Below are 26,834 nucleotides of genomic sequence, written 5' to 3' on the forward strand. Positions count from 1 at the left end.
CGTGCGTCCGATAGTGTTTTCTGTAATATCTTGTCAAATCGTTAATCTGATTGCTGGAGACCTCCACGAATGTCACCATCGCCTCTGTACCCTGACAGGTAGTTAGATCAAACACCGTTTTGCCTACGATGTGCGGACACCTCTTTCTGGGCGAACCCAGCGACAACCCAGCAACCGACCATCGTACCCCACATCGCCACAAGTTGGAACGGCTCTGGAGGCATAGCCGGTGGCAGGCTTAAGGAAAAATCAGTTTTCAGGTTTTCTGAGTGTGCACAACCATTGTGCACACCTCTATTTGGTGGATTCTTCCTTCCGGAGGCCGAGGCTGTGCAGCCAGTAGATATGCCACAAATGTTCCATTAACACAAGAACGTGGGCAATTGGAAAATACGCGTAAACCACATTGTAGCGAGATGTCCGTCGTGCCCATCAAAGTTGCGAGAGCATTTCCTATGCATCAAGTTACCTCAGACATCTGTTTCAGCGTCAACTTTGAGAATAAGTCGTAGACGGCCAAAATAAGAATGCCTTCTTCGGAATCTGGCCCTCGGCCTCCGAATATTGAGAATGTCTTGCCGCCCCCGCTGGGACCGTACGCAAACAGTGATGCGGTCTCTCCAGCTGTACAATGTGAGTCAACAGAAAGCGTACATAACGACAGGCGACATACGATAGCTCCCCACATCATCGAGGTGTTCACAACGACCACATACGTGGTGTTTTGCTTTTACCGTTTATGCTCACTCTAAGCCAGGCCTCACCAGGCATCGCTCGAGGACGATATCCCGTTTTACGCTCAATGCGGACTTCAAGACGAGTGAAAAATTCCCCGAACCGACACACATGCGTTGAAATCTTGTCCACCTCGATCGCCAATCAAAGAAAGGTTCGCCTCGCTCTGTCTGTCAGCTTTTTCTTCGCCACATCCTAGATAATGCACGGCGTATGGGAGTCTTGCCGAGAGTCCTAACTACTGTCATCATCATGAGTGAGGTAAATAAAGAAGTTACGGCTGGCTGGGAGATTCACTCTGCCTCGCGCAACCAAGAACTTGGTCGACACTGCCTTGCCAGCGTCGGTTTCACAGAGCTCAAGAGCTTTGTTGTCGTGTTGCGCCCCTGACAAAGCCTAACCTAGGACGCGGTCCACCAAGGGTGCGCCAAGTTCTCGGAACACTTCCTGGTGAGACGTTTCGGGGGGGAAGACTCTGTCGACACTGCCGAAACAAACAAATCAACACCAAAAATCCAGTCGTCACAGCAATGCAGAGTCGGCTTCCAGGGGATAGGTTGTGTTGTAGGTACCAGGCGCTTTGCGCTGGCGGAAACAAACCTTGTTGTTTTATATTTTTCATAATTGCAGTCGCCTCGCGTGGGTATATAAGGTGTTACTGTCTCGGTACGGTGTTGCTTACACGCCCCTGTTTTCAAGGCACCTGCTTGAGGGTGAAGAAAGTGTCCGTAGTAAGGGTTCTTTGGTTTTACTGCAGGATGTTTCCAGCAGAGGCACTTTGTGGACAAACGGACAGGCTGGAGAGCGCTGCTACGAGTATCCATAAAAAGCGTGAGGTTTTGGTCCTGGATGTTGGCAGAGCCCGTATGCGCCTGTAGATTTGTTCACGACATGAGCCACATTGCGGTTAGCTTTGTGCTTCTTAGTGCGTGTCCTTCTCCCTTCTGGCGTTGTCAAAGGACCAGCTGTCCAAACACAGTGGACGCAGACAGCGCTCGCCCCTACAATGTTCGGCTGAGTTGGCGCACAGAAAAAAAGGTCTTCCGAAACCAGATAGTCTTCCGACTCTACATCCGTGGGTCTGTGAAGTCGTAACACACCGGTACGGTGTGAGTATAATTCCTTTCTGAAAAACGTGCCGATGCATCGAACTCACATATATGGCCGGTCATCCTTGGGTACTTCCGGTTCCGCTAACCATAGAACTGTCGGCTCGGCAGGGTCGATAGTGTAGCACGGCTCCAGTAAAGAAGGCACACTTGCTGAACCCCGCAAGCGGATACCGACCTGAATGAGGCGTTACAGTCAAGAGAAACGGAATGGCCTCCCTTGACACACCAGTTGCTTTAGATATGCAGCATTAGGAACAGCTATGGACTTGTAGGACATACAAAATGCCTGCGAGTATTCAAGCGTGAAAGGCATCCTGATGAATCTGCATCCTGCGACCCGCTTCAACAACAGCAATATGTGCCCATTTCCTTCCTACCGACTGAAAGAGTGAACAGTTGGACACGGCTTCAGACACGCTGTTCGGCGTCTTGCAGGGCCAGCACTAGCGGTGAAATATAGCAATTCATAGTGCTCAAATACCTCATTTCTTCCGATAGGGTCTGTGATAGATCAGTTTCTTTGTATTTAATCTTGAAAGAACAACAGTTTCCTGTTGTATCCAGAAGTGGGCATGAAATTCACACGCTTAACAGGTCCCCTCAAGAGAAAAATTGCCTTCACTCTGTTTCGGATCACATCTAATCAGTTCACACCTTCACCCACTGTGTAGACTTGTCTGCAGTCGTTTCCTGATTGCCGCTCTCCATCTTTGCTCGATTCCTCGATGATACAACAGCTTCTGTCTGCTGTTCTATGGCAGGCTTCCGTTCCCTTATGTTCGAAGGACAGAGACAACAGTTCTTTGCACCCAGCAGGCAAAGAAGCAACGGCGACAGAAGACAATCCCACTCCGACTCTGATCCGCAGGTACCCAAATACCCGCACAAGACGGAAGATATTGCACTACAAAAGCCAGATCTTTTTTCTCACACTGAGTAAAGTCAAAACCAGCCGTACCTATTTAGTCTCACATTTGGTGTGCGACGGAACCGGGCCGTATGCAGTGTGAAAAAAGTTATAATAGACCGCGTCTAAATGGCGACAGTGACCAATATGCCTTTAACAACCACCGCCTTCTAACATACATGGCAAAAAGACCTTCGCCCTGTCCCACCGTTTGCTAGCCGGCTGGAGGTCTATGTGCACTTGCATTTGCAAAGAAAGCAACGTTTGGACAAGCAGCAGCGTCGGCGCCTTTCGCTTCCACCTGTCGCTGTTCGTGCTGCGCTATCTTTGGGAGAAGCTCTTTAATTTGAACAAGACGTCGATTCGTAGACGAATGAATGACGCTTTCTCGTGGAGCAAGGAAACCGACAGACAAAACACAACATTTCATCGCTATTTCACAGACGGCTTTTGCATGAGGGAGCCGCCTGAGTGGTCCAGCTAGATAATTTGCCGACACATCTACTTCCTCCCCTCTTTTTTTTCGTTCGGTGTTGGCCCATGAAAAGACAGTCGAGAATTGGTCGCTGCGTAAGTGCAAATAAACGCAACTCGACACTGGCCACGTTATTCCACGCTCCTCTTTCCGGCTTGTTCCCCGGCGTTTCCGCCGCAAGTGTCAGCACCCGAGCTCCTACATCAGCTCACTACCGCGCCACATGTTTCAGCTGAGTACCAAGAAGGTGCGACCTCGCTTTCATTCGTCCTTGGTGTATCTACGATCGTGGGAAAATAGTTAACCGCTGTCTCCACCAAGCACTGGCAACACATTACACAACACCGCCTACACATTTCTGCATCTGAAATCGTGGAAAACGATCGACGGGCACATGCAATCTTTGCCCAACAATACAGGCTGCGGCCCACTGTTTTTTATCTCCATGCCAGCACACCTTTGAGCAGCCAAGTGGGGCCCGCTGCGCTTCTGAAGCCGAAAGGAGAAGAAGAAAGCAAGACAGGAACAGAATCCAAAAGCGTTCAACGGGTCCACCCTTCACCAAAGCGTGGAAAAAGTGGCTTGACGATTTTCTTTAAAAGGTCTCGTACTGAATGTAAATGTCGGGGATTCTGTGCGTGCTCTATCTGAACCAGGTGTGCGTTATATAGTCACCCACCAGCAGATCAAGAAACGTAGAGGCACACTTTCTCGTATCGTTTCTATTCGGAAGGTTGTCGCGACTGAAGGGAGCCACCCTGAATCTTTGCACACGTTCATTGTCTGAAAATTGCGACAACCCAACTGCATGTTTCCCTTGGGAGCGGCCGGACGTCCATTTTTATGACAAAGCAGGCCTCTCCATGTCTTGATTTGTGGGTGGGACACTGAGCGAAAGTACGTTTCCTTCTCCTCGTTCCAGAAAAAAAAGCCGAACAGCTCGTTTCTTTACCAACCCATCTAGAATAGAAACGTTAAATGATGCGAAAACCTCTTTGTAAGGAGCTGTTCATTGGCTACCGTCTTCTGACTCTCTGACACCCCTGCGTGCAAGGGGCAAAACCTAACAAAAGTGGGCTGAGTGTAACTAAAATCACGGAACCTCTTCAAGTATATAAACGGCAATTCCGTGGTAACTAGCAGCGTTACGCCATGGTGTTGACAGCAAGCAGCTGCCTCCCGCCTCGAGTTTAGCGAAAAATATGAGCTGGCTTCGGGGACTCTGTTCAATGTTCTTCTACTACGTCAAACAGGCGTCTTCTTCTGCCACCTGAGCTCCTGCGGCAGTGCTGAGATGTCTAATTGCAAAGGTTGGCTCTTCGTTTTTGACCGAGAGGGAGGGACTGCCACAGAGCACGGAGTGCCACTTCACTGGAACATACTGGCGTTTGCCGCTTCACCCGCCGCAGAATAAAGGCTCGAGACTCTTTGACACAAGGGAATGCGCTTTAGTAACAGCCCTCGAGAACCGGTGGAGGCTCACGAACCAAAAATCCGCAGCACAGGACTGCTTCCTCAAGGCACATGACCGACAGATATAGTACCTGTGCTCGAACCTTAGCCGGACCAAAACTGACCGCGAGCTTGCGCTTGAAATCCTTTGCTTTTATGAATATGAAGCCCCGATCCCGTTATGGATAGCAGTTTTGGTCCGGGGGAAACTCAGGTTTTCGGTTTAATGGGGGCAATGGTACCGGTACGTACTTTACGATGTTCGGTATCGAAGCGCGTGATCCTGTCTCATGAGTCTTTTGCCACGAAAGTCCTGAACTTCATCCATTCCAGCACTCCTCGGCGGACGCGACGATATTGAAAGCTCGTTGCATCTCAAGTCCAAACATTCTGCAGCAGACAGGGCGAATGCCCCTCATTGATTTAATCTCCTAGATGGCCCTGGCCTCCTGGCAGGGAAGAAAAATGAGGCTGGAGGCAAAAGCAAGGAAGTCGACAAGGGGGGCATGATTCTGAGTCTTGTATGACACTCACCGCGCATCTTTGCTAATGTTGAGCCCCTATAACAGGGCCCTCGCGTCGCCCCTACAGCTCAAGGCTGAAGTATCTCCTGTTGTTCGGTTGAAGTGTATGATGGCTACATATTTGTGCATCAAGTGCGTTTGGCTGTGCTCATGATTCAGTATATGCGCCACATCTCATTCTGTTCCTTCCGAGAGTGAAGCCAATGCATTATGGCGGCCCTCAGGTGGACCTGCAAAACACTCCTGTGCCTCGCGTGTGTCGGTACATTTCTACGTACAAGTCTTCTTTGATGGGTCACTTGCCTGCGACAGTCTCGGCATATGTCGCCGACAGCACTCGAGCCCCGCTGTTCCTTCTTGTTTGGAACTTTGTTGAGAAGTAGAGGGACCAAAAGCCTGCCTCACACCTCGTTTTCGTTCGGTTTCTCCTAGATCAGCAGCTGACCACTGCCGCCCCTAACAAGAAACGGATACTCAACTTCGTTCTGATATTGAAACTGATTCAACTACCGGTCCGTTGTCAGTTAACGACCCTGGCCCATATGCTACCGTTTTCGACAACCTACGGGCTTCTCGTCTTCTTTCCCACATCGTGTATAATTTTATGCAGTGCTTTTTGGGTATCAATCAAAAATGCAAGGAAGGTTCTCCCGAGGCTCCGGCACATCTGGTCGCTGTCAGGGGCTCCCAGAATTTGACCCCCCTACGTTCACAACGCATTACAATCTTCCGCGCACGCCCTGGTCAAAAACACAGACACGTATTTTCTGAATTATCTTAGCGTCCAAAAAGTGTACGCAAATCTTCCGTCAAGACGTAGACAACCGAAGGTCTCGTTCATTGCCCGGTGGAGGAGCGTGGTGGTGTCTGCTGTCTCGCGGTCCGCTAATCTATCGACAAGTTGGATGTGCTGCTGTCTCCGTTGCACTGTGCAACGCCCGTCTCTCCCAGCCGGACCGCTCAGGTCGACGCCTGAATGTCGGGACACGACATCCTCTATTCAGTTCCTTTTTTCAACCTCCCGCATCGTGCACCATGTAAAACAGGATTTGTCCAGAAAAAGTATTGGCTGCGCATCGATCTTTCTCGTTCCCCGTTTTTGGCCCGCGCGTTCGGTCGGTGAACAACGTAAGACAAAGAGACTTTATAGAACACTTCTGCGCTCATCTGAGAAAAGCGGTTCCTGAAAATAGATGGATTGGCAGTCAAACTCAGGTGGCAACCTGTGGCGCCCAAGTGTTGAACTAAAGTATTTCGTTTGATGCATTGTGGTCGACGGGTTCTTCATGTCGGTGTGTGGTCCTGTCTGCAACACTTAAGCAGATTTTTGGATAGTCCGACGGGTGGCCTGTAGCCACTGCGTTCCCTTCTGCCAAAAATCTCTTCTGAGGGTTAAAAATTCAGAGGCGGCAAATGTCAGCTCCTCCGACAGCTTGACCCTCGTCCGGTCAATTTTCGTCTCCGTTTCAATCGTTGTCACATCAACGCCAGCATTTCAAGGTCATCTTCCTCATCGTGTTGGTTTGAACTTTCACCGGTATCCTATACGCCACGGCCTTTTCTTTGCATTCTGGCGGGCGCGTACCGCCGCGGTGACGTGCTGATGGACTCATGCAAATACCGTACACAATCGCTGCCGTTACGACTTCTTCCTCCCTGAATTCATCAGCAGAACACCTTCCAGACCGCGCAAGCACTCACAACGGGGGAGGCGCTGGTCGCGTCAGGCTTCCGAAACGGCTGCCGGTTACAATAGAAGTCTTCAGAAATGTTTGTGACGAAGGATCTGAAAGAAAACGTGGATTCGATGGTTCAGGCCCTGAGTCGAGCGGTGGCTGTAATGCGTTGACACCGCTCAACGCCTTGTCCCGCCTCTAGGTCCTGAAATTTGTTCTTCCACTGGGAGGGGGTGCTCAGCAAGTCAGCTGGCGCACGACACTTGACATGCCACAGACCCTCCCCATCAGTTCTCCGTTTAATATTACTTCGTCTCGTCCTTCACCAGCCTCTCAGCCTGGTCCTTCGTCATCCAAGTCCACCTTCTATTCCTATTGTGCACCATGCCGTCACCCTCGGTTCAACACTCGGGCGCATCGCCCGCAGTTTCCATTGAAGGCAGCGCAGTAGCTAATAAGAAGATTGACGGCCGTGGCTACCATCCCTTTGACCTTCTCTATCAGCTCCACACCACTGGCCTCACGCTTTCTGTCGGGTGGCGAAACGTGCCATCTCGGCAGTCGCTCATGAGGCCTTCTTTCCACCAGTCCAGTTCTCATTCTTCCGCCCTCCACAGCGCTTCTAATTCGTCTCATGTGTCTGCATCTCTCCCATCAACCGATACCGACAGTGCTTCGAGTATTTCAGAGACAAAGAAAGATCACTCCGCGACTGCCGACCACCAAACTGTATCGGCGCCTCAGCCACAGTTGGCAGTTTCAAAAGGCTTTTCAGTCGCATCAGATGGAAGTCAAAATGTCTTCGAGACAATCAATGCAGTGGTGTGCATTCCCCTCAAAAGTGGCTCAGAGGCAGCCCGGTTGTTTTTGAGGCGAATTGACAACGATAGCCCATCTCAGCAGTTCACTTCATCCGTCGAGTTTACGCTGAATCCACAGACTGTCACTTTTCTCCCCCTCGACCCTTCAGAGCTGAACGATACATCTCTCTGCCCAGAGAACCTTTACGGGCAGGACCGCGTCTTGCAGACAGGGGTGCAAGACGGGGTAAAGTGCGCGGAACAAGGAATAAGCACCCCATCGTCGGCACCGGTATCTCCTGACGGCGGCGTGAAGGACAACGAGGAGTCTACGGAGTCGCGGGCCAAACCGGCAACCTTTCCTCGTTGTTCAACTGAATCCCCCCGCTCGTGCCCAACCGATACAAACACATCAAGCAGCAAAGCTCCTGGTTGCCGTGAATGTTCGTACATTTCTCGTGAAGGTGCCACCTCTCCAGACTGTCAGGTACCTAGCGCGTGTCCTGCCGAACCTACTTCTAACAGCTTACGTTCTGTGCCCGTTGTGTCCCCGTCTTCGCCTGCACCCGCACGAGCACCTTCTGCATCTGGGTCGGGTTGTTGTGAGGCCGGTCTTTCTAGCTCTTCGGTGCCATCGGATGCCAAATTATCCCCGTCGTCTTATGTAGACAGTGTTGGCCTCTGCGGTGACTCGACGCATCCCGTCAGTCCATCTGAACCTAGTCGAGAGCGTCAGGCGGTCGTGCTCCAGGGCCCCGATGGAGTCGAGGTGGTGATCAGGTGTCGCTCTGGCGAGCCAGAGACTTCTTGGGCTGTTGGGTCACAAAGTGACAAGATCGTCAGGCCTGATTCCGGAACAGATCTGCCGTGTACGGTGGTATGCGAAGCCTTGAGGATTCTCCAATTATACGGCTTCCGACAAAGTGCACTTTTGTCATCTTTGACGGATCCATCGTCTTCTGAGAAGGGATGCGGCGACCTTGCGAAAGCTACCGCGAAACTCAATTTGCAGGTCCTCTGTAATGTTGCTCTAGCATCGCCACCTGCGATACCGTCTGTGGCACTGGAAGGCACGGTAACTGCCGCTCAGCCTGTAGCCATTCCTCCGGAACTGGGGTCTGCGCCTGAATGTCGACAGTCGTCGGCGACCGAAAAAACTGAACTGACCGGGAACCTAAAGGCCTTCAAGCAAGCGAGCAAGATGGGGGGACTTCCGACAGATGGCGACGGCTCAGAGGAGTGTGGACGCTCAGACCAGGGCTGCAGTCGTGCGACCCGGCCGGTGCGAGGAGCCTCCGCCACCGTGAGCCCCAAGCTGAGACCTTCCGAATGTGATAGGAGTGACCGTGGGGATGGGACGGATGAAAAACCACAAAAAAAGGCAGAAGGGAGCGAGGAAAGGCAGCACGGGACTTGCGTTGCGCTTGACAGAATGCTCCAATCCTTGGGGTACTCGCACAGCTCAGTGGACCTCTCCCTGGTGTATCTCGCTGCAGCAGGCCTCTTGGTAAGTTTTCTGTGTACGCGCGCTTCGAGACACCGTACAATGTAGTTAATGAGGTTGAGCCGTAACGGTCTGTGCTCTTTGCGATCGGGTGGTTCAGCTCCATTGGGATTTGTGACGTGACTATTCGGAGCAGCTGTTTTATTGAGGCAGCACGCTTCATATTCCCCACGTCCATCGTTTTCACTGTAATCGTCTTTTGCACTCGCTTACCTATGCCCTGGACAGCCACAGTAGTGAAAGCGGCAGAGCCGTTCTGATGCCGGGAAAAGGTGCCATGACGAATGCTGGCAGCCTGCAGGCTGGAGCAAACCTGTGTATGTTTTCTTGGCAGACAGTAGTCAGACAAGTCGCCTTTAGTGACAGGGGCTGCACTTTGTTTTTTGAAACTGTCCTCTTCAAGACAACGGCATAGACAGCCAATAAAGAATTTGTCGTTTCCGAGTCGCATGCGGCTATCGGTGGATTTACCTTTCCTGTGCAGGACCAGAAGGTAGAGCGGGCTGTCGATGGAAAAGAAGCTTGTCTTGCAGATTCGTCCGAAGCCAATACACACCATTCGCTGTCTCCCTTGAACCCGGCGATCTCATCAACGGAAGGCACATTTGCATCTGCTTCTCCGTCTCCAGCGGTGGCGATCCAGACCCAAGGTGACAAAGCTAAATCGCCGCCGGTGTCGTCGGATGCCCCGATGCGGAGCCTCTTTCCCATTTCATCAGGAACTTTTTTTCCAACTCAATCGGGGCACGCTGTTTCCCCTCTGCTCATCGCTCACCAGCCTCCACAGAGTGGAGACATGACCAATCCGTGGCCGCCCGTCGATAGCAACGAGGTGACTACCGCTTCGATGGTTGACTCAGGCCCAGCATCAGCAGCAAGCGAGAGCTGCGCATCAGCAAAAAACACAGTCGAAAGATCGAGCGCTACCCCACCCGAAGGCCAGGAACACTCAAGCACCTCTCCCAAAGATTCCGACCCCTCGTCTCGCTATCGCCTGGCTGCCGTTGCTGCTTCGGCCCTCGCAGCCGCAGTGGCCCGAAAGCAGCGGCGGGAGGCATCGGACAGCCAGGCAGCTGCGGCGGGGCAGGCGCAAGTTGATCAGCAAAACCAGGAGAAGTGCCCATTTCTTACAGAGAGTGTGCTGGGTCGTCGACACCATGAAAGAAGGGAGGAACCGAAACGACGAGGCAACGAGAACAAATCGGATCCTTTGTTTCAGTTTTTGCTTCTTGATAGTCTCCAGAAGGCATCGTTCCGAGCGCCACAGCAGCCTGATCAGGCCCAGGAAACGCTTGTAGAGGGCAGCAAGAGCCCAGAGACAGCACGGGCCACTGAGACATTTTTGTGCCAACCTGACAAAGACAATGGACGAGTGTTCTCGTCAAACGGCGTGGAGAGTCAGGCAACCCCGGTAAGCCGGCACACTCAACAGAGTCTCCGCGTGCATACCCACGTGCCTGAAGGAGATAACAATCTCGCCAGGCGGCAAGGAAGACACGACGAAAGGACCTCGGCGACCGCCTGGGTTCACAGAGGCTTGGGAGATGGGCCTCGAATGCCACGAATGCTGTCCATTTCTGAAGAGCACGACGGTCAAGACGATTTTGCCTCAGAAAACGTACGCAGCGGGCCGCAGTCGGCCGGGCACCGCCTAGCAAGGAAGGATTCGTCCGGTGTAAACGAGAGGGTTGTCTCTGCAAGAGGAGAAACGAGGTAAGAGAACGATGCTAGTGCCACCACGTAAATTATCTTTTCTCTTCAAACGGGAGACTTCGTCCGAAAACATAGGCATCCCTGCTTGCGCAGATGCCAGCAATACCAAAAGGCTTTGCTCTCTTGCCGAATGTGACTTCGAACAACTTTCTGGGTGTAGTTTGTGCCTTCGTCTGTTTCAACTGGAATGCCTCGTTCTTCAGAATCCTTCCGTGCGTTCGCTACCAATCAGAAGCGTAGCTCGACGTTACTGTTGTGTTTCGGCGGGGTCAGACTTGGGTTTGTTGACGGCGCGCTTCGCGAGTTGCCGCCCGTGCACTTCAGAACGAAGTATACGTTTATATGGAAGATCGAACTGCTTACTCATGCAAAAGGTTCCGTGTATCCCGTTCCACTCTCCTTGTCCGTATCTCCTTGCACTTCAGTGGATCTTGCGTTGCTTCGCTTTACCTGTTTAAAAGCGCATGTGTCTGCCTGACCAACCGCGTATGCACTCAGCCTACGATGAGGTTCCCCCACACCATCGCCGCCACTTTTGAGAGACTGCTGCTCGTGCGGGAGTTTTCGAGTTTTCCCTTTGGCTGTCGTGCCTGTTTGTCTGTATAGACCTTCTGGGATATCTTGAAACAGTGTCCGTGGGGCCTTCCGTCTTAGCCGTTTATGGAGCGTGCTCGTGCCTTTCTGTTCTCCGTACGTCCCTCCAAACGTTGTATCTCTCCGGTCAACCGTGGTGTTTCGTGTGTCGTCTTTCTTTCACCCCTTTTTAAAAATGCCTGCAGCTCGACACCTCACGGCCAGGAGCGCGTCTGGGCGACCTCTCTATCTTCCCAGGGCGATATGCAGGTGCGGCACACCAAAGGGCACCAGTCGGCCTCTGTCTGCGAGCCATGCGAGTTTCCCAATAAGCGTCGACATCTTCAGCCTTCCGCACCGTTCCCTGGGCGGAGCGAAGCTGAACGTCAAGGCTTCCGGGGTCTCGTTGATGGCCGCGACGCTTCGGCGGGTGCCGAGCCAGACCCCACGTTGCGACAGTCGAGCGGGGCACTTGAGACGATTCTCGACCGGCAGCGAACACTCAACCACCTGCCTGCCGCAGGCTCCGGTGCGCGCGAACTCGCGCGGTCTGCCCTTCGCCACGCGCCTTCGAAGAAAATGAATCTAACGAAAGCAATAGCGTCATCGTTAGCAGACGCAGGACGCCTTGGCGTCAGCACGCTTCTTATGCGTGAAAGCCAGTTGCAGACAGCGGCAGGAGTTCTTGGTGACGAGGCACTGCAGCGCTACATGCGCGCCGCCTCGGCCCTCCTTCACCCAAACGTGAACACGTCCGATGACGCTACACTGCATTCTTCAGGCATTCTTGCTGACAACCAGCCCTCCGATGAGGACCCGGCGTCGCCAGGCACATCGACGATTCCCCTCTTTGTGCCATCGTCATCGCCAGTCAGCAGCGGGCAGAGCCTAAGTAGCGGCAGCGGCAAACCCACGCACGCTGTGGAGCACACTCCCGGGAGACTTGGAGAGGGAATAGCTCGGAGATCGGGGAACAAGGAGTCCTGCGGGGATGATTCGAAAACGGAAGACGCCAAGCGTTTTAGTCCGGTTGAAATGAACAACTCGTCTGCTACGGCGGCCGCGACTGCAGCAGCGGTAGCGGCTTTGCTTGCTTGGAAGAAACCTCATGGGGTTTTCGGCCGCGTATCCGCTGACTGCGATGGAAGTGACGAAAAGAACTCGCTGCTTGCGAATGAAGGTCCAACCAAGGAGTCTCCCTCTCTTGAAAGGCATGGAAAGGACGAAGGCGAGGAATTGATCTGCACGAAACCTCGAGAGCACGCCCTCGTACGCCATTCCAAACAAGAACAGGCTTTTGCACACATGTTGCCGAGGGGCGTGCTCCTTGATGCTGCTCGGGTACTGCTGGCCACATCAGGACGGCAGAGGAACGATGGAGGGAATCCATTGCCGCTCAACCCGGCCATGGTGCAGCTCTTACTCCCCACGAGTCACGATTCAGAGGGGTCGAAGCACGAGCACGAAGACAGAGCAACGCGGAGTCCTCCTTGTGAGGCACCGAGACAGAGTAAGGCGGCTTTCGTTTTCACCAGATTTGCCGGCAAGGAAACGCCCTGGCAGCAGGAGACTCCCGTTCGTGAGTGTATCTGGTCAGCCATAGCAGAGATGCAAACCTTTTCAAGTCGGCGAAGCTCTTGCTATCCGTTTCGTTCCCTACTCTGCGGAGGCACCGCAGGAATGCCCGTTTCTCAGTGGTCGTGCCTAGTTCAGATGTGATGTAGTGTCGGTCTGCAGTCGCTGCGCGGACCTAACAGGCACTCGTTGAGCCGTACGAACGCGAGGGGGCGAGTGAGGCGACGAGATAAAGCCTCACAGTTCCTTGGTCTCCGACTGCGTGAAAGGCTCCCACACTGACATTCGAGACGCCCAGGCACTGACGGCTGTGCGGGGGTCTGTGTGGGGATCCTTTTCTCGCGAAGCTTCTGTCGCGCCTGACTTCACCAGGCTGGGTTCCCCTCTGTGTGCCTAAAATTCCCTCTCTCTAGGCCAACCGCCTTCTGGCGGGTCTTTCCAAGCGTCGAGGGCGAGCCTGGCCGCGCGGGCCTGCACGGCATACGACGTGAGAGCCCCCAAGAGTACCCACTCCCTCGCTTGCGATAGCCCGACAAAAGCGCCTTCAAATCCGGGAGGAGCGTACCAGACAGAGCGGGGACGGGATGCATACCGTGGCGAACCTCCGCACTCTCGTACGGGCCAACCAACTGCTTCGGACGCTCACCTGGCATCTCACCGCCTTTTGGAATCGGTAAATGCCTCCGACGACGAACTGGTTGAGGTAAGTCGACGAGGACTTGTGCTACCTACTGGAATCACCTCTCCGTCCATATCGCAAAGTTTGTTTACCTCCAGATAGTCACGGTGTGGTGCCTCTACACACGGGCCACTGTCGCGGAATTTGGAGAACCTACCAACGCGCGGCGTATCAACGAAGGAACTGTGTTTTCGTGTTCCATTTGGAAATCGAAGTGCGGCAGGCTCATGCGCTGAGCTGACAATACCGTATCATGTTGCACGTTGCGTCCTCTCTTCTCGAGAACAAGGCGCCGAGGGCAGTGGTGAATTCCTCAGCTGGTCTTAGCTATTAAGGCGTTGCTTCCTCCTTGGAAATCTCTCCATTTCCCGCTTACTCCTTCGCCGACTGACCGGCTGTCCTATCGATTCTGCCTGCGAATTGTCAACGTCCTACGTTACATACACAAAGACGGCGCACTGCCTCGAGCTTCCTTTTCACGTGGCCGTGAATTACTTTTTCTCTTCATCTTTTTTCGCTCTATCCTTTATGACTCTATATTCTCCGTTCCATTGATGTCCGGTCCAACGTCCTGTAGAGACCCGTGTCTCGAGGCACCTAGGCGGTCCTGGTTCTTCTCGGCAGTCTTAAATGTGCAGGGGACGAAACGTCGCGGCAAACACACTCTCGTATCGGCGCCGTAAAGATCTCGCGTTGGTATGAAAACGCCTTCGACGCCGGGGATGGCCACTTCATGACAACGGCATCATTGCCCGTGTTGCCTCTCCCTGTTCCTCAGGCTACTGCAGCGGCCTTGAGAGCGATCGGGCGACTCCTGACGCTCCGTGCATCTCGGCTTCCGACTCGCCAGACACCCGCTGGGCGGCCTGTTCACGCTTCGTCCAAACCCTGCAGTTTCGAGGAGGCTCATTCAGGTGTACAGGCGGCCGCTGCCTGTAGCGGGGTCCAGAAGGTAGGGTCAGGTGTATTGCTCTCTAAGAGCCTTCCTTCCCTTCTGCGCAGCATTTCGATGACGGAGTTGGCTTTGCGAAAGGGTACCGCTGTCCTCACCCCAGCGCTCGAAGCGGCGCTCTTGCGAGAGGGTTCTCCATCATCACATAAAGTTCAGAGCCTCACTGGTGCACACGGGACGTGCGAAAGTCTTTCTGGTCTGCACAATGACGCTCTTCGCGCCAGGAAGGGCAATCGTCAGCTAGACGACGAAACCGAACGCTCCGGCAGACAAGCCTACGAGGCCTTCTCAAGAAGAGAAGATGTGGATGGAGAGCCGACAGCTGCTGCTGGGAAGCATGCACGCAACGCCACTTACGCGGTTCCGGCACATGGCTCTGGTACCGACAGAGAGGGTACGGACAGCCTCAGTCCTCTAAGACTGCTTCAGCAGCTTGCGAGATTGCACAGCTTGTCACATAGCAACGGGCGGCGCGGGGCATCTCGTGGGAAGGAGGAACCAGGAGTTTTTGGAAGAAAAGGTGTTGTGCTGCAGGAGACAGAACAGGTTTCTGGAGAAGAGGCTGAACTGAATGGCGAAGGGGGCGCTTTTCCTTCTGCGTCGAGTTTGGAGGCGCGAGCGCTACGGCCTGTTGCGCCGCAAGCGGAGAGGGACAGCGAGTCAGCAGATTCGGGTCGTCTGAGTTCTTGCCCTCCTCCACCGCCGCTCTCGTCTTTAGATCCCGAAGGTAAGCCAGGCCAGGCGCTGCTTCTTAGGGATATGTTGCCTGTCTTTCTCTCGTATTCAATTTGCCTTTGCTTCCGTCGCCCGTAGGTCTTTCACCGGCATGACTGGGCTGTGTTTTGCTCGCCTGGTCTGCCATTGTGGTTTCCCGAGTTCCACTCTGCGACTTGTGGTTGTGCGTCTGCGCCGCTTCTCCATTTCCCTTCACATGCATTTCGGTGAGGCGACACTTCCTGGTGGTGTATACTCTCTTGCGCCCCTCTCCGCTCCCGACTGGGCCTTCCCATGCCTTCTCCAGAAGCCTTTGCGGAGATACGCGCATGCCAAGCTCCGCCTCCGTCGCCTGCGCACGCTACGCCCACTTTCCCGAAAGGCCCTCTGGAGAAAGCCGCGCTGCCAAGTTCGATTCTTGATCAGCAGCAAAGCAGGAAAGATGTTCAAGAGATCTCACGTGGGGCGTCTTGCGCAGAAGACCTAGCGAAGGCAAACGCGTTTCGGAAACAGGTTCCCAAGCAGGGTTCCAGTTTGGGCGGACCGTCATCTTTTGCAAGTGAGATAGCCACGAACGAGGAGCGTCCGTTTTAGGCTCATCCCCGCCCCTGCAGCGCGGTCTCGCCCCTAGGAAGGGCTTCTATCCCTTCTGGTTTTTCAATGCCACTCCGCCGGTCTTGGTTTTCCAGGTCCTCTGGCTTTGCATTCGCCGCCCCGAGGGCCCATTGACGTTTTCCCTGTTTTCTGCTTGTTCCGTCCCCATCCCCTCTCAGACGACCAAGGAGTGCTCCAACTCCTGCTGCAGGCTCACGAGTCTCTGCAGCGGTCTCTCGCCTCCAACGCGTCATCAGACCAGGCGACCGCTCACACCCGCGAAGCCAGTGCTTCTGCAAACAGAAGAGAGGACCGCCACTGGGCTGACAGACGCCAGGTGACGCCGCGCGCGCTGTTGAAGACCGCGCGGAGAGAGGCCATGAAGCTACTCGGCTTTCAAGTCGCTTCAGGAAAGCAGCGAGAGACGGGAAAGGGAGACCAGCCGAGTCACGGGACGAGCAGCTCACGTGAGATCAAGGCGATCTTCGAGCAACCGCCTGCGCTTCCGTCGCGATGCGACGAGACCGCAGAAGCCTCCCAACCAGACCTTACACAGAGTTCCAAGAGGTAAGGCTGCCCTTGGAGTGCCTCTCACAGCACTCTAGCTTTAGTCCAAAGCAGCAAGAGGAAGGCGGCAGCAGGCACTTTGCGCGCCGTACGAGCGCACATCTTGTGCGGCCTCGAAGCCGCGTCGACGAAAACCTAGCGCTCGGCCACAGGCTGCCTCCCGCCGTGCCCGCAGTGAATTCATCTTTCTGACGATATATGCGTCGCTGTGCTGTTTCACTCTGCAGATCTAAGCCCTTGAACCCATACGCCACGCCGTTCGTGCCCCGATTCGCTCTGGCGAGTCCAGGCGGCGTGGCGGCGTCCGCGACTCCTCTTGGCTCTGGCGCGATCGCCCCTTCAGTGTCACGGCAGAGTGTCGAGGCCACACCTGTTTCTTCTCTCTCGTCAGTTCCGGCGGCAAGGGCGGCTGTGGCTTCCTTGGGTGGGAGCGGTGACGCCCAGGAGCGCCTCGAGGCGTGGGGGGTGTCCCCGCGTCGTGCTGTGTCTGAAAAGAACTCTGATATCCTTGCGCTGCTTGGTGCGGTGAGGAGTGAAAGGCGCAGCAGCGAGCCTCAGAAGGTGGTTCTTGACAGCCCCCTTCACAACCTCCTTCAAAAAAACGTCGCGACACGACGCGCCGATCGTCCTCGTCGACTGCGCCAGTTGCCGGAGATTCTACATGCAGATTCGCAGGCGTTCCTCGCTGCTCTCCGCAGAGAGCTAGCACCAACTCGAGAGGCCCAAGAGGGTCACGGCGAACCCTCGCCTGCACCACTCAAGACACGCCTCCCAGGACCGCTTGCCTCCAAAGAGGATCTGCGGACAAGACACAGCGCTGAAGGGCTCGAGGACGTAGGAGAGAGAGCGATGCGAGAGGCAGACTCCCGACAGGGCTCCGCGCTGTCGCGAGGGAACAAGCAGACTCTTCGTCCAGACGGGAGACTGCACCTGGACACTTTGTTGCCTCCGCATGCTTTTCAAAAAACAGCTGTAGCTCAGACTCACCAAAGCGGGCTGTCGTCGCTTCTGCCTCACCACGTGTCGCCTGCGCTGCCGCACATCATCAACATCGCCCCTGGAGTTCAAGCTGAAAAAGCCTTTTTTCTACAGAGCGCCGCCAAGAAGCAGCCCGTCGCAGGGTGGCCGCAGCTTCACCTCTCCAGGCTCCTGGTTCCAGAGACCGACCTGCGTACTTCCGGGAGCGCGCGAGAGGTAACGAGAAATGCAAACGTACGCAGCGGCGTACAAAGGACCGAGTGGCATCTCGGGGACAATGCGGGGGGAGGGGCCTTTGGAAACACGGACCGATCGCAAACGAACACAGGATTGTTTTCTTCAGCGCTGTCGCAGGACCACTTGACGCTGCTGAACCTTCAGCACAGAATGCATGCTTTGCAGCAGCAAGCCAATCAGGTTCGCATTTCCTCTACGAGTTCTAACGTCGAACGCCATCCGTATTCCTCACCCCTCCCTCCTCAGGCGGACTGTCCGTCATCCGTGGGGAAGCAACCGCTGACCTCTGTACAGTCGAAAAGTCAGGCGTTTGCGGCGGATCGGCTGCGCCCTGGTGCGGCTACCGAGGCCACACGCCTGCACTACACGAGCGGCCTCGACTCTCTTCTTCCTGGCGACTCCCGCATGCAGACTGCTCTGAAGAGTACCCCCGCTGCGGTAGCCGGTCACACCCTGTTCTTGACGCGGGCTCTAGGCGAGCATGCAGCGCAGCGAGATGCTGAAGCGAGTCATTCAACACGGTCTATTCTCCCGCCCGTGCGCCTGCCAGACTCAAACGCGCAACGAATGGGGGTCTCCTACTTGCTTGGCAGCACCGGCGTCGCCCCCGTCGCAGCAGCAGAGACAACAGCCGCGAACCTGTGCCGCGAGCAAACTGCAGAGACCGTTCCGGCAGCCAGCGACGGAAGAGACTCCAGCAGGCGCTGTCGGCCGCCTGTGAATCAAGCGGACGGAAAGCCAAACGGCGTCACGCAGGGGGAAGCGCTCGGGTCCCATGTTGCCGTCAGGAAGGGACGAAACGTGTTTCCAAGCTCAGAAAATCAGCTGTCTCTCACGCAGCCAACGCAGCTGCTCCAGGCTACACTCCTGGCCCTCTCCCGCGGCGGCTCCTCGCTGTCCCCTGCGCTCCTGGGAGCGCTTGGCGCCGCCGCAGCGTCGCCTGAGGTATTGCTCGGCCACCTGCGAAGCCTGACTGGTGGAGTGATCAGAAGACCTTCCGGATCCGAGAGGGCGTTGGGGGAGGCAGAGCCCCGTCGAGGGGTTTCGTCCTCCGACGTTTTCCGAGACGCTTCGAAACAAGAACCCTCCTCGGATTCGGCACAGACTAACACGGGAGAGCAGTCTTCAGAAAGAGGTGCGGTTGACCGCCTCCCTTCGCCCCAAATGCACCACGGTCGGCCGGGCGTCTACTCGAAGGTTCAGCTTCTTAAGTCCAGTCAGGCGCTTCTCCGGCAGCAGGAGAGAAAAACGAGGGCCAGGACGAAGGCCGGCTACTGCGACAGCAGCGCCGACGGATCCGGAGACGAAGAAACAAACCTGGTGAGACAGTCCCTTCCATTTGTCGAACGCGTCGCGCCTGCCGTTGAAGCTGCCCCGGCGCATGGTGTTCGGGACGCCACACGGGCCCCGCTGTCGCCAGGCATCCACACAGGGCCTCGGATGCTGCCGCCTGGACGAAGCAAAGTCACAGGTCTACAAGGGAGCAAAGTTACTTCTCGGGCGCCTCCGCTCCTTCCAAATATCTTCCCGCCCAGCGCCGCGGGCGACGAAGGCCGAATGAGAGGCGCAGCTGAGGCAGGAGCGCTGCCAGAGGCGGAGCAGCAGAGGGTGAGAGAGAGGCAGCCGAAACTGTCCCCGGCTGCAGAGGGTATTCAGGCGGTCGCGTCTCCAGCTGGTGCTACCTGCGGCTCTTCGCGGCCTTCCTCGGCAGCTTCCGTCTTCGCGACAGTCGACAGAGCTGTTCGCGACGCGCACTCCAAGACGGCAGATGAGGAAGGCACAAGTCAAAAGGGAAGCAGCGCTGCAGACGAGCAGGACGCCCCGCTGCGGCTTCCGCGACGACGAGGCTCGGTGCCCACACACGACAAAGGCAAGGATCAAAAACCCTCAGAGACAGAGCGCGGCGGAGGGGAGCGCATGCAGGGACGGGAAGGGGGGAAACCGCGTAAACGACGGGGCAGCACTTCCCTCGTTTCTCCGAGCGCCAAAGCCGTGACGACTCGGTCAGCCGCCGCGAGTGTTCCAGCGGCAAGACTGCCGAAGACAGTATTCGCCGAAGACTCGCGGGACACAAAGACCGAGAAGAAAACGGGTGAGAAGACGCTCGTCGGTGAGGCAGGCGGAAAGGATGCCCCGCCGCGACAGTCGATCAGTGCAGCCTTAGGCGCGCAGTTGTCCCAGGGCGCGGGGAAACTTCGGGGAGGGAAGAGAGGAAACCACACGCAGCGTGGGTCGAGTTCTTCTTCCCGGCAGGAGGGGAACCAAGCGCAATCCAGGGGCAAGGTCGCGGCGGAATCCAGCTGTGCGCCGGAAGCCGCTGACGGTTGCGCTTGCCCCGTACCACGACAAGACAGTCAAAAGCTTCCGGCAGCACCAACGGAGTTTTACGGGGTGGACAGCCGCTCTGGAGTCGAGACGGCGGGAGGCATGCAGAAAGTGGAAGACGTGCAGAAGGACGTTGAACCAAGCGAGGGTGGCAAACGCCAAGGTATGCCGGAAGATTCCGAGAGCCACACAAAGAAAGAAACCGTCCATCAGAAGGTCCAAAAGCGAGCCTTTCAGCCCGCCCTTGTCGCACAGGCTTCGGCGAGCGTCGTCTGGCATCTGGAGGACGTGAAAGACGGGACCGGCGAGAGGACAGGTGCCTCTGTATCCGCTTGCGTGTGGAGTTCTTCCGAGACAAACAAACCAAAAGACGTAAAGCCTTTGGCGGGCTCTCGTCCGAAACACCACGGGAAGGCAAAGGTTCCCACTGGAAAGCAGATCGAAAATGCAGGACTCTCGGCAGTCCCTCCTGAGAGCAGCAAGCACGACGGCGATGACGCAGAAGACCCGTCCAGCGGAACGCATGAGGTGAAACTGAAGTTGGAGCAACAAGGCGCGAGACCAACAGCCGCGTCGCACCCGTCAGATGAGATATATGAGAAGAAAGAAAAGAACAAGGAAGAAACCTCTGTTCTTCTTGCGTCTGATGTCTTAAAGAACACACCGTCTCATGACACCGCAGTCTCAATATCGATCCTCGGAGCTAAGAAGACAGGGCAGAGCATCAGAACGGCAAACACTGAAGGTGCCTGCAAGCCCGCTTTGGGGGACCTGCAGAAAGAAAGAGACAATAGCGAGAAAAAAACGACACACGGGACAGACAACAGCGGCGAACAAGGCAGTCGGCATGTACAGATGGCGAGAGCAGGCACAGCCGCGGAGCGGGGCAGATGAACCAGCACTCTCACGTTGCTGGCCAGGGACCCCCTCCAGAGTCTCGATTTATTCCCAGCTCTCTGGAGGGAACAAAGGAAGGCAGGGAACAGATTGCATGCTACGAGAGTCTCACAGCTGAGAGAGTCTGCCTCTCCTGGAGCCGCTCCACAGAGACCCGATCATGCAGGGAGAGAGCCATGGAAAGCCGAAGGGGGAACACCGTTAGAGATGTGAGTGCTGATACGGAAGGAACGTACAACTCGCATCCGCCTTCCTGATTCGCATCTACGTGCAAAATGGAAGATACGAGCAAGGGAAGGGGCGTCTCCAAAGGGAAGACGAGGAAGGAGGAAGTAGACACGGCTGAGAAAACGAGTGAGGAGCCGATGGTATCCAGTGCAGAACCGACGTACCGGGACCAGCAGCAGCAGGTGCCTCGATCGTATTGCAGTCTCGCTGTTTTCAGCCCTAGCAATTTTGCTCGCGCTCTTCCGTGCTTCATCCCCCTCGGCGTCCCTGTTTGGAACGGCCCCGGTTTTCGATTAGACCGACAGGCGTAGTAGGCATTTCCTGTCTCAGACAAGCTCTGGCTCTAAACGCGGAACGTGTCTCACCTTGGTCTCAGCCGTAGGCTAGTCTAGCGTTTTATTGTGTGGTGCGCAACCGAATGATGTGAGCGCGTCGTCTCCTATCAGGGAATCCAATTCCTTTCCACTATTTTGTGGGTGGTCGGCGAAGTTCTTTGTGTTTCCGGTGTGCCGGTCCACTGCGTTTTGTGAGTACGCTGCCGTACCTCAGAACACATGAATCGCCCCCTCGAGGAATGCGGGGTAGCCAGAGTTTGCTTCACGGATAACGGCGGGTGTTCGGTGTTGAGTCCCCAAATCGTTGACAGTGGGGGACGTACCTGCTCTTATCGGGAGCACATACGTTTAAACGTGTAGCCAGACGGTATGACTCGTGTGGGCATATGACGGCTTTCCTTGGGAATGCGCTGCAGCACTCGGGCTACCTTCATTTCTTCGGAGTGGTCGCCGTGGGAACGATCTGCTCCCTTTGTCGTTCCAGGCAGTGATACGCCGCGGGAGGCAAAACAGCGACGTTTTTAGACCAGAACAAGATTAGCTGAGAAGTCTGAGAGAAATTAGGGCATTCAGTCATCTTAGGGTTTGTTAAAAAAAGACGATGAGCGGCGAAGCACACATTCATCGACAGGATTCGATACGAACTAGAGGCAGACAAGCACTCACGAATTGTTTTATACTTTATTCAGAACGAGGAAGTACGTAGAGAAACAGGAGAGAAGGAAAGTACGCGTTAGCGAGTAACAACTCGTCCTCCAACCCCTGATGGGATACACGAAAGCCTGCAGAACAACCAACTAGGAATCAAGAGAGCAGCGAACTCTTGCTGGTAACTATATCACCACGGCAAGAGTATCCGGGAACACCGTTCATTCTTCCAGTTTCCGAAGAGGATGGGGGATGGCCGTTGTGTCATCTCCGACTTCACGTTCGATTGTGTCAACGTCAGGGTGGCCCGAAGCTTCCAAATAAGCGATGGGATCGTCTACAATTCGTTCGTGGTCGAACTTCGAATGCATGTCGTCGAAGGTATGATACACTTGCGTTTGGGGATGCGTCAAGTACTGCTGTCGGGTGCGTGTACCTTCTGGGACAAACATTTTCTCCAGTTCTTCCTCGTCTTCATCCTCGTACTCGCCATGAATTCCGTGGTGATCGGAACTTTCGTCGTCTTCAAGGTATTCATCATCCTCAACATTTTCTTCCTCGTCCATGTCACCCGGACCTTCCTCGGGAGTGTGAAAGACTTTTTGCAGCGAAAGCCCAAAGAAATCTTCTGGCGCAGTGTGCCCGGGATGCCCCCGCACGCGAATCCCGGCGTCCACTGTCGGGCCCCCACTCTCTGCTGCCCCGCGCCCCAAGCCCCCCGGGACTTCGCGGACTACCCAGTGAACTCCCTTGGGTACTCCGTGCTTCGTATAGGCCGTATACCGTTTCTCCGCCAACTTCTTCGCTGCGTCGGGTGTCTCAGCGGGTCCCACGCTCGTTGCATGCGGCAGCTGCCGTACAACTGGCAGTAGGGCGCCATGAGGAAGAAAGGCTACCGGCGCCGGTTTCTTGAAGTTCAACTCGCGATTGAACACCCATGTGTGGTGCGTGTGGTCGTAGAACAGATACATCGCGTCTGGAGATATGCCCGCGGCATACGTCTCCGCCTGGCGCGATCCCAACAAGCAGACAAAACACATGTAGCACGTCCACATTCGGGTTTTGAATGTTCGCTTACCGGACAATGGCAATCGCTATTTCGCTTTTTGTTCCGCCCATGTACACCCCAAACCGCCACGTTGCCCCCCCTAACAGAGACCGCTTCACCAATGCCATCGGCTCTGGTTGTCAGTGTCGCAGAGATTCGAGGTGCCATGGCAGCGGTCAGTATCGTTTCGCGACATGGCACCAAGTGGCGTCTTTCTCACCGTGCATCTCGTTCCAACGTACGAGAACACACTCGAATATACGTTTATATACATTAATAAGTATAAATGCGTATCCTGTCATATAAACAGGCTTGCCTGAAGACGTGTTCAACAGCTGTCTTCGACAGGAACTCATGCCACTCGCCTGTGATTGACCACTTACCCATTTCTTCCATACAAGTCTGCCATGCACGAGGAGAGGCTTTGGACGGCCATCTCGCGTAACCAGCATATCGTAGTCGCCTCCAATCAGGTTGTGCAACTGGCCGCCGTCAACCAGGAGACGCTTTGGGATGTCGAGATCGCTCGTGTGGACTCCGACCACGTGCGTCTCGTTGTGCTGGCCTTCAACGAACGGCAGACGATACAGAGGCGTGTGCAACCCCGGCACACCCCGAGAGAGATGAAGGTCTTCGTGCTCATCCCCATCCTGAAGTGGAAAACAGAAAGGCCGCGCACAAACGCCGATGTTTGTCCCGCTTACCACATCCACCTGCACTACCGTGGAGTCTGAAGGCTCTAGGGGCAACATCAAGTGCGTTTGAATCCACGAAGCCCTACGTGACACTCCTTTTTGACAAAGCCCTGTCTAGTGCTCTTCCTATTGTAGCATCGTGATCTAGGCCTGGACGTGTTTCTCAGCGATCCGCGGGTCATAAGCCTTACCCAGATATCAACAAAAGAGTGGTCGTCCGGATGTTGTTTCATAATGTCTTCGTCGAACTCCCCCTTCTCGTGCTGTGCATAGTGAGGCTCTTCCTGGTGAATGTGAACCCGCTTCTCCAGAGCCGCATGCAGAGCTGCGTGCGGGCCATCGCCTCGTCCACCGACGCCGGAGGGAGGTGGATGGGACCCAGTGTGACGCGAGTCGGGAGCATGACCAGCAGGCGCGGAAGAAGTCCGCGAAGTAGGCGTCCGCGAGATGGGGACTGGGACGGAGCTCCAATTCCAGTGGTAGACAGTCGATCCCGCCACGAACAGGAGGAGGAGACAAGCCGCTATCGTTACCCACATGCGTGTCGCCTACGGTGGCAGGAAAAATGAGGAACATGAAAAGCTCAGCGTTAAGTTACTGAAAGGCCGGGCGACATGGGACACACGACGAGCACTTTGCCGTTGACGTTACTGTCGTCGTCGGACTGCGTCGAGAGGCAATAGAGATACCATTCATGCACTGCGAGAGTTGACTGTTGCTTGTCGAGTCTACAAGGCACGACCCAACAAGCGGGCAAAGGGAAGGCACTGAAACAGCCTGTGAGCCGGAAGCGTCATCCTTGACACCCTAAGAGTATACGAGTGCATGCGCATGAGTTTATAAAAGTGTCCCCGGGTGGTGCCCGTCAATGTCCCAGTCATGGACCCCCCCTGCAGCGAGGGAGTGCATATGCAACTACGACAGTGGTCTTGAAACGGCCAAGGTGCGGCTAGCCAACGCAGTTCTTCGACAGACACGGCGCTGCCCCACCCGATGAGAAAGATCTTCTCTATCAAGCGAGCTGATCAGGGGATAAAACACCGCGTTGGCCACCGAGTCTCCATGTGCGTAGCAAGGCGAATTATCCAAATTACACGGTTTCTACCTCCAGTTTGTGTGCCATGTTCGCTGATCGGCGGCTCCGTACCTGTCTTATCTGCTCAAAGACGGCAGCAGGATCGGCGGATAGTCCGCGAAATCTTGCCTTTCCTTCAGGGTGGTAAGTGTCTTCGCCATCGTAATCTGCGCCCCTCGCATCCTTTTGCGAGTAGGCATTCTTCCGAATCCTCGCAGCCGCTGCAGCTCTCCCTGAAACAGCTTCTCCAGCTTCAAGGAGAGCAGCAGCGGGGTGGCAATCATCGTTATCACGCGGATCTGTCAAAGACGAAGAATACCGGACAGATCTCTGGGTAAACGGCATGGAGAATCTGTGGGCAAAACTGCCGTTGTTGCGAGGAGTGTAAGTGGCATCCATGTTGGGTGGAGCGGCAAGGGCCTTGAAAGAGGCACAACTTCCAGGCCACGGGCACACACGAGTTGATGCGTGCAAGTACCTCCTTCAACGGGGGATTCGAATATCCTACTCAACTCGCTCAAATTTCCACAAGAAAAGAACCCCCACAAAAGGGACGCAACGAATGGCAGCGCAGGCACGCGCCGGACCAGCAACGTGGTATCGGTGCCGTTGACCTAGCGTGAGAGTGCCCTCCTTTGGTTTGTGCCGAAAAACAGACACAGCTATGCTCACTCGAAACCGCAGTTCCTACTGGAAATCGAGGTCCCACAGCAAAAAAATCCGAGAAGAAGAAAGAATGATAGCCTGCACGTCTGGCCTGGAGGCTCAACGTCTCCTGGTCTGCCAGGCCAGAGAGTCGTCCGGGGATGCGGCAAGACAAACAACGACTGAATGCAAGTCGCTCCGGGCACACTAGACACGGACAAGTGACCGCCGGCGACTCCAATTCGAGGCCGTACTGCAAAGAGATAGAAATTCGAGGAATGTGTCTTAGAGTGTCCGGAAAGTGAAGAAAGACAAGTTTGGTGCCTTCTTCGTAATCGAATCAGAACCAGCCGGCGGTGGTGTCCTGGCAAAAACGGCGGGAAGCCTTGCGGGAATGTTGCCGCGTCTAGCGCTGTCCTCTGTATTTTATCTGGTTATAAACCTGTAGCCCCTGTCATGCAGGGACGCAAATCTTTTCCGGAAGTGCGCGACGGAGGGGATATGGCCCTGTAGGTTTTAGAAAAACACTCAACTGTTGCAGCTGTCCGGAAAGCGCTCTGAGTCAAAATTCATTCATCTCGCCGTGGCGCGAGCGTCCCGTCACCGCGCCGCTGGGAACGGGCGGGTAGCCGACTAGCGACACCAGTGGTGACCCACATGAGGCAAGGGAAGATAGAGAAAGACAATAAAATACCTTCACAGACTCACACGCGACAGAAAAAGCATTCTTTGAACAAGACCGGAGAAAGTGAGATGCAATAAAGGTGTCGCCGTCCGCCGTGCCTGCCGGCTTCGCAAACCTACGCCAGAAGAAGACGCGTGTGAACGAGACTGTTTCGCTATAGCCGAAGTATGAAAGTCCACCTTCCGAGCTTCCTCGATCGTCATCCAATGCTTCATCACGGCCTATCTGTTCTTTCTCTTAGTTAGCGACTCTTAGCGTCTTTCTCCATACCCATTTTGCTGGCGCCGTGTGGTGTCTTCATCGAAACTGCGAAATCTCAGCCGGACAACGACGGGCATTTTCGCGGTTCGCAACACCAGTGCGCTGTGACAGGAAAAGAACACAGTTCTCTTGCTGGCATTCTGGTTCCAGATTCAATCAATTCTGGGACCAAAGGGGAGGCCGCTGTCACAGGTGCTTTGTTAACAAAAAAACTGGTAGTCTTCT

At 55.1% G+C, this 26,834-nt stretch overlaps 3 protein-coding genes across 3 annotated transcripts; 2 read left to right on the forward strand and 1 right to left on the reverse strand.

Annotated features, from left to right (window-relative positions):
• Positions 1-7,265: 7,265 nt before the first annotated feature.
• Positions 7,266-9,233, forward strand: NCLIV_037040 (conserved hypothetical protein; the record flags this gene model as incomplete). The annotated part of the gene is made up of 1 exon (XM_003883905.1): positions 7,266-9,233. One exon carries the CDS (start codon positions 7,266-7,268, stop codon positions 9,231-9,233), a length of 1,968 nt encoding a protein of 655 aa, XP_003883954.1.
• A 748-nt stretch (positions 9,234-9,981) lies between these two features.
• Positions 9,982-20,986, forward strand: NCLIV_037050 (conserved hypothetical protein; the record flags this gene model as incomplete). The annotated part of the gene is made up of 9 exons (XM_003883906.1): positions 9,982-10,596; positions 10,649-10,803; positions 11,678-12,981; positions 13,460-13,749; positions 14,504-14,677; positions 15,212-15,404; positions 15,699-15,950; positions 16,165-16,552; positions 16,780-20,986. 9 exons carry the CDS (start codon positions 9,982-9,984, stop codon positions 20,984-20,986), a joined length of 7,578 nt encoding a protein of 2,525 aa, XP_003883955.1.
• Positions 20,987-22,421: 1,435 nt separating this feature from the next.
• Positions 22,422-25,417, reverse strand: NCLIV_037060 (hypothetical protein; the record flags this gene model as incomplete). Its single annotated transcript, XM_003883907.1, has 4 exons — positions 22,422-23,207; positions 23,632-23,898; positions 24,135-24,491; positions 25,091-25,417. The coding sequence occupies 4 exons, from the start codon at positions 25,415-25,417 to the stop codon at positions 22,422-22,424; spliced, it is 1,737 nt and encodes a 578-aa protein (XP_003883956.1).
• Positions 25,418-26,834: the final 1,417 nt, after the last annotated feature.

Source organism: Neospora caninum, chromosome VIII (genome assembly GCF_000208865.1).
Source record: "Neospora caninum Liverpool complete genome, chromosome VIII".
Lineage (NCBI taxonomy): Eukaryota > Apicomplexa > Conoidasida > Eucoccidiorida > Sarcocystidae > Neospora > Neospora caninum.